This window comes from Triticum urartu, chromosome 2 (assembly GCF_003073215.2).
Source record: "Triticum urartu cultivar G1812 chromosome 2, Tu2.1, whole genome shotgun sequence".
NCBI lineage: Eukaryota > Viridiplantae > Streptophyta > Magnoliopsida > Poales > Poaceae > Triticum > Triticum urartu.
This window is the reverse complement of record NC_053023.1, coordinates 138,953,147-138,960,467: the sequence shown is the minus strand read 5'-3', so window position 1 is coordinate 138,960,467 and position 7,321 is coordinate 138,953,147. Positions and strand designations below refer to the sequence as shown.

Below are 7,321 nucleotides of genomic sequence, written 5' to 3'. Positions count from 1 at the left end.
TGCTTCAATTTTTAGTTACCCTTTGCAAAGGCTACCTAGTAGCTATACAAGAATCATCATTGCGCCATCGCGTGGTGGTTATTGATTCAGCTACACAAATGGCTGACTGGTTCAACTCAACGCAAACCCCGAATTTCACCGCATTCGTCAGCTGTTATTCCTAAGCACAAAAACAGTGGAAAAGAAGAAGAAAATTGAAATGGCATAGCCGTTTTCAGTCTTCTAAGTACATGCCGGAGTTATCCTCCGGTGGATGCAGTTATGCTTGATTTTGCCGTGAGCCCGGGAATCATAATGTTCCCAGCAGTGGTGGTCTTCGAGTCAACGATGTCGTGTTATGGACAAACGCAGCCAAGATGAAACATGTCATGCAAGTTCCTGATTCAGACGACAAGCCCCTTCGCTATGTACCCGTGCCTTGCGTGCAGCTTCTGTGATGGAAAAAATGGTCATGCTTTTCCCCTCACTTTATTCCTGTTGCCAATGTAATAACACCAGGCAGTCATCAGATGCAAAGTCATAGTACAATATTTGACTCAAAGTCATAGTACAATATTATCAGATCAAGAAGCAGATGCAATGGAAAATAGAAACCATAACAGTTGAAGGGTACCGCACTCCTCCCTACCCAATTTATTCGCTTATTACAGCGCTGTGAGTTTGCACAATACAACTACAGGTAGTGGTCGTATGAACATAAAAAAAATCATTTCAAAACCTTCGGATTAGCATGCATTTCCTATACTGACTAGATTCCTGAAAATATTTCCCAATTAAAATATAGCCAAATATTCTATCCACACCAGCTAGTGATTGGTTTGCCAGCAACACATGTTATGAGGTATCAGGTTCAGCAAAACACTTAAGTGTCTGTTATAGCAGCATGCTGGGTATCAGGTTCAGCAGAATACTCAAGTGTTTCTTTCAGGTTAGTAAAGCGACAAGAAGAACTAAAACAGTTAGATAAACGAATTAGTACTTGAAATCCGAATACAAAAAACTACTTGAAGTGTATAGATTGTGGTATAATTTTATTGACGCTTCGGTAAATGTCTAACCCACAATTACGAGATCTCCATACAGAGAAAGAACAAAAACAGAGTATTTGAGTAGGTTAGACAAAATTAGGTAACAAGTATCCATTGATTTATGAAACCACATACCTCTCCTGAACCACGATTTTCGGACCACTTGCCGAATGTGACGCTCATGTTTCTCTAATAGTTCATCAACCTTGTGGGACTGGGACAATAAAGGGCCTGAATATTCAACCCTTTCTCCTCCTTGATAGTGGTCATCCTGAAGTTTCAAATAGCACACATTACTTGCATCTTCCTTAATATGAAAGAAACAGAAACTATCAAATAAATCAATGCCTCACCTTCATGCTATTTTTCGATGAGAGAGCATCCCCAAGATATATTGCATTCGAAAAATTCTGAGAGTGGTAAGTGTCGCGAGAATCAAATGAATCTGGACGCTCTAACTGTGACCACTTCTTCAGAACTGCACGCTTTGCGACCTCCTGAGGCTCTTGGACCTTGGAGTTGACACGTGCTACATGCACGTCTCTGCTATGTTGTTCCTCCAATCCAATGTTCTCTTTAGCTTGTGGCTTGTTGTCCCAATCTACGTCAGTGAATTCGCCTCTTGAACTAGATCTGTTCCGTGATCTGGTAAAAGAACGACCCTCCGGTTTTTTGGCCCATGCAAAGCCACTGGATGACGAAACAATCAAGGGCCCGGAGAAAGGGATTTCCTCCCATGAATCATTCTTAGCATGACGAGCCCTTTCTTTAACTTGGGCCCCGGGAACCAGTTGTGTGTCTGTGAATAGCCTAGCATCACCATTAACCTTCGTATGAACCTGCATTGCACCATCCTTGGTTACCTTTGGTTTGGTTTTGGACTCCTGAAGATAGAAAGGACATAAGAGCTTTAACGAGTGGTGTCATCATCAAAAGAATAGAGCAACTGCTGATATTAGTGAATGCATCCTGTCATGTATAAAAAAAGAATACCTCTTTGTTTTCGGTTTGCCTGTTGACTGCACTTTGTTCTCTTGCTGCTCTGTTTAGCCTTGATGACTTCTTTGATGCTTCTGGCCCATGCCCTCTGCTACTGGCCTTTCTTCTGAAAAGTAACAAAAAGGAAATAGGATTGTTAGTTGTTATAGATTCTGGCAGTGTTCGAATTTTTTTGTTCGACTTCCGGAAAGAAAAATGTTGTAGTGCTGGATGGTCCTTTGATACTTATGAAGCATACCCTTTAGAAGCAATAATAGAGTACTTGACTTAAGAGATAAATAAGTTTTAACTTATTTTCTGGAACAAATGATTCCAAATTTAAACAAAGCCCACCTGTGTAACTCTTCTCGTAACTTCGCATCCATCTCCTTGTTGGGTGCATACTGAGGCAAGCTTATAGGTTCGCATGCATAAGGTTTTGTCTTGAAAAACTGTTCCAGCAAAAGAAAACACAAGATATTAAATTAATAATAAGGTGTTCTTTTACTAGTTTGATTCGACAAGCCAGTCTAACAATTTTACAACAGATATAAATAAGATTAATTCGCAACAAGGATACTAGAAATCAAAGTACTACAGTACACAAGTTATATGCAAAAGATTAATGCATTGTAAACAAAGTGGCAGTATAACTGCATGGGAAGGAAGTCAATTTCGGACATGATGCCACTGGACAAACATGCAATCATCATCCCGTTCCAGCATTGGGTATCTGCTGTCAGGAAACTGTGGATGCATGGACACCAGCACTATTAAGTGATGAAAAAGAATACTTTCCTCAGACTACACCTAAGCATTTCATAGCCATGATAACACCATTCTACATATATGGAAGATGCAAGCTATAGTCACACCAAAAATAATAGTAAACATTGTTGCATGAACAATCAGTGAAAAATCAACATATGCGATCACAATTAGATATTCACAATGATCCAGAAATAATGTTAGAACTGCTGCTTCTTAACTGTATGAGCAAAAAAAAAATATCCCATATTGACGCATACAGAGAAGGAAAACATAGGTTAGAATTAGTGGTGAACTCGATGTAGCACAAACTGGCAGGTGCAATTAAAAAATTCAATACATACTATGGTTTCCAATCGTTCATCATTATACATACAAATATGTGATATCGCATGATGGGATCTTACCTCGGATGTAAGGGCGCATGATGCAGTACCACGCTTGTATGGCTCCACCGACAGAAGAGTTTCTAGTAAACTGAATGCATGTTCCGGCACCTCTTTAAAAACATCTCGAAGGGTACTTAGATAAGGACAGTGAGGTTTAAATATTGTTGCATGAGGCAACCTTGACTTCTTCCAATAGTCATCAGCGGGGGAGCCACATAACTTAAAGATCTTATGCAATTGTTCTACCTGAAACATGAAAGAGATTTTACGCCATTGACACATAGAACACAATACCTTGAGAGTCAGCAAGCTATAATGGGGACAGGTTGGAACATGTAATGTCTGGGATAACTATGTTATAGAGGGCATAACTAAAGCAGAAAACTAGATGTGGTAACAGTGAAAGCTCATTGACATCACAACCACAATTATTCATATTATAGCATTTAATAACATCAGCAGTACGACAATGTACATATCAATTTCCCACCATATTACTGATGTAAATTAGTCAAAAAGCCTACATTTACTTTTTTTTTATCTTAGTACTTAATTACTCAATACTCAGCATGACCATGTTGATGTAAATTAGTCAAAAAGCCTACATTTACTTTTTTATCTTAGTACTTAATTACTCAATACTCAGCATGACCATGTTGCTCGAATAAGGCTTTGACAGATCCCCAAAGAGCCCACACCTGGTAAACTAGACAATTCATACATACAAGTATAGGAGAACAAGGAACCTCAGATATCAACCTATCCTTAGGACTAAGGAGGATATAAACAATGAGCTGTACTGGTTAGTGCAAGCAAACTAAATTACCTCAGTTCTTCCCTGTAAGATAGGTCTTCCACGAAACAACTCGGCAAATACGCACCCAACACTCCACAAATCAACAGCTGAATCATAGTGAGTTGACCCTAGCAATAGTTCAGGTGGTCGGTACCACAATGTAACAACCCGGCTGGTCAGAGGATGGTTTTTACTTGTGTCAAAGTAATTAGCAAGACCAAAATCAGCTATTTTTAGAACTCCTTCGTTATTCACAAGGAGATTGGCACCCTTGATGTCACGGTGAACAATGCGGCGTGAATGACAATGCTCAAGTCCTGACAGTAACTGGTTCATGTAGCACTTAACCTGCAATAAGAATCAAGGAAAAAATGCCAGGTCAACACAGTGTAATGTCAAAGTTGTACCGAAGGAGCGATACAAATACACTTCTTCAAAATGGACAAACCTGTGCTTCAGTGAACTTGATGTCAGGGGAGGAACAAAGTCCAGCAAGATCATGCTCCATGTATTCAAACACTAGATAAAGGCTGCATGATAACCGAGAAGTAATCAAGCCTTCCAGCTTCATGACATTTGGATGATCAAGCCTTCTCAATATCTGTATCTCCCTCGCCATGAATCTAACACTCTCGGGCTCAAAATTGTCGAATCGCACCTTCTTCAGTGCGACAATCTTTCCAGTGTCAAGATCCCGCGCCCTAAATACACTGCTGTATGTGCCTTGCCCAACCTGCACAGATGTGTGTAATTGGAGAAAAAAAGCGCCGATTAGAAACTGTACATCACAACAACAACAAAACCACAAAAAGACAATTTCATCATGTAACCCACAGCTTCATCCTGATTGCTGCAAATATACACTAGCACCAAATCAGTAGTCAGTGACTGCCTTGTTACCAGCTTGACAATGACCCCATAGACTAAATGGTAGAAACTAGAAAGTGTAATTTCCCACCAGCAAAAGACAACTAAAACTTGTCATAGCTGACAGTAGGAGACACCAAATCCCCCGTGTTACCTCCCTTCTGATCATTATCACCACAACACAATCCTAGTACTAGTTTATTCTTCATGTCTTAATACATCACCCAGCAAAGCAGTACAGTACTATACTAACTGTAACACATAATATAAGATTCCATAAAGATGCCTACCAATCCATCCACAAATAGCAAATCCAATAGCCGTTTACCTTCTAAGAATTCCCATGCATGAATAAAACTTGCAACGGAAAATGACCTATTAAACTGAATCTGGCAGGAGAGCTGAAGCGAAAGCGGCACAGTACCTTCTCAAGCTTCTCAAAGGAGTCGGCTTTGAGAGGGATCCAGCCTTGGATGGCCTCCCCGGCAACGGCGCTAAGCCAGGACGGCCACCCGGCGGCCACCTGCTCCCCCTCAAGGCTCCTCCGGAGGTTCCGCAGCCGGAAGCTCCGGGACGCGGCCGCCACGGCGACCACAGCCTTCCCCGGCTCCTCCTCGTCGTCCTTCTTTTCCACCAACCTCGCCGCCGCCGCTGCAGCAGCCGAGCTGCGCAGGGAAGAGGCGGAGACGGCAGCGGGCTCCGGCGCGCGGTCACGGAACACGCCGGACGAGTCGACCGCCGGAGTGACAGAGACGACGGCCTTCTTGGACGCGACGCAGCCCATCTCGGCGGCGCACTAGCAGGGCACCACCAAACACGTCAAACCATACACGGCGAGCTCGCCGGCGGGTCAAGTTGGCGCGCTCCTCCCTCCCTCCGCTTTGAGGCTCCTCACGGCCGCATTGGATGGATAGAGGGGAACAGGAAGAATCAAGAGGAAACCGACTGAAGGCTCGGCCGAAAGGCGTGGTGGTCACGGGGCAAGCACGGCAGGTGTCAAGAACAAGTCGGGATTGACCTGGGGAGTAATAAATGGCGCTCGCCACCAGCAAACAGAAAGGAGACGAGACCCTGACGTCGCCCACCAGCTCCGCCGATTAGGACAGATCGGGACAGCAGCCAGCCGCGGAACCGTGATCGGCAGGGAAGGAGGGAGGGAGGGTTTTGGGCGGCAGAGCACGGGACAACCGTTGCCGCGACGGGGGAAAGAAAGAAAAGCTACGGCGACCTTTTCCGCGAACTCAGTGGGCGGGCGGGCGGGCGGGCGGGCGGGCGGGCGACGGATCAAGAAACCGCCGGAACAACCGATTTTCAGAGCAGCACGGCCGCCAGAACCGCGGTACAGCCGGCAACCTTCCGCCGCCGCGTCGCCGGAGTAACGAACAGATCAAGAAACGCCACGGAATTTATTTGGGGTGGGGGTGGGGGAGCAGGCAGAGGAAAGGAAAGCTCCCCTGGATGAGTGGCGCGGAGGACGGGGTAGTGGGGGCGGGTTCGCAGGTGGGAACGGGGGCTTTAAATGGTCCTTCCTTCCAACGCGAGGATGGACCGACGTGGTGGACTGGTGGTAGACGACGACGGCGCTTTTCTCCTCTGCTTTCTCGGGGCCGTGGTCGTCGCCTTGCCTTTCCCCCTCTGCTCTGCGTGCCCCCCGCCGCGGCCTCCTGCCGCCTTTCTTCTTGTAGTTGTACCGACGACGGCCCCGCCGTACCGTGCGTGCCGGTGCGGCGTGCCGTGAGCCCGTGAGTGAGTAGCGAGCACGCCTGCGCGTCGCGTTCGGTGGCGACCGGCCCGACCCGACACGCGCTGGTCCTGGGTTGCACTGCATGTACGCAAACCCTGCAACAACAACTAGGGCTCCCAGCTTCTACTAAAAGGCTTCCATTATTCCTCGGTAGCAACCTTAAAAATGCTCCACTCCGTTAATTATGGCTATCAGCGATTCGCTAGTACAGTACATACGTACTATACTCTGGAGTGATTGCTGTCCTGGATCAAAGGACGAGCCGAACATGCGCGGCTTTCGTCCTCTTTTCCCCTCTGGTGTTTTCGCCGGAGAGCATTTCCTTCCCCGACGTGACGAGCCGGCCGGAGACCGGCGGCACGTCCGTGGTCTCCACTCCACCCCCTCGGCCCGAGCGGGCCGATTCCCTCGTCGTCGTCGTGGTGTGTGTGAAAGGGACGCGAGCTCGGCGACCCAGCTCCGCCTCCTGCCGGACACAGGTCCATGTGTGCGCCAACGAGACGGCAGACGGTTTAGTCAAAGTAACCGTGCGTGCTCGCAAAGCTGCCGGCGATTTCTGACGATCCGGTCCACGGACAATTACTGCGCTGCGAGACTTTTCCCGCTTTCGTTTTGTCCCCATGCGCTCTACGTTGACTCCGGTTCTTGCATGTTTCTGCTCTTCTACCAACCGGAGAGACATGCTTCCCCTAAAATAAATAAACGGGTCATGCTGCTGGCTCGTGGTTTGGACCTAAAGTACGCTGGCCTG

At 46.3% G+C, this 7,321-nt stretch overlaps 1 protein-coding gene across 1 annotated transcript; it reads right to left on the bottom strand.

Moving 5' to 3' along the window:
- LOC125536387 (protein IMPAIRED IN BABA-INDUCED STERILITY 1-like) lies at positions 1 to 6,462 on the bottom strand. The gene is made up of 9 exons (XM_048699600.1): positions 5,251 to 6,462; positions 4,408 to 4,692; positions 3,990 to 4,307; positions 3,182 to 3,409; positions 2,361 to 2,458; positions 2,022 to 2,133; positions 1,382 to 1,912; positions 1,164 to 1,299; positions 1 to 474 (listed from the first exon to the last, which is right to left on the bottom strand). The coding sequence occupies exons 1-9, from the start codon at positions 5,608 to 5,610 to the stop codon at positions 464 to 466; spliced, it is 2,079 nt and encodes a 692-aa protein (XP_048555557.1). The 5' UTR covers positions 5,611 to 6,462; the 3' UTR covers positions 1 to 463.
- Between the last annotated feature and the right edge of the window lie 859 nt (positions 6,463 to 7,321).

Coding starts and splice junctions, on each gene's coding strand:
- LOC125536387 (XM_048699600.1), bottom strand. CDS start 5,610: ATGGGCTGCGTCGCGTCCAAGAAGGCCGTCGTCTCTGTCACTCCGGCG. Junction 2,459..3,181: donor CATGCGCCCTTACATCCGAG/GTAAGATCCCAT, acceptor TTGCTGGAACAG/TTTTTCAAGACAAAACCTTA. Junction 1,300..1,381: donor CATCGAAAAATAGCATGAAG/GTGAGGCATTGA, acceptor TTGAAACTTCAG/GATGACCACTATCAAGGAGG.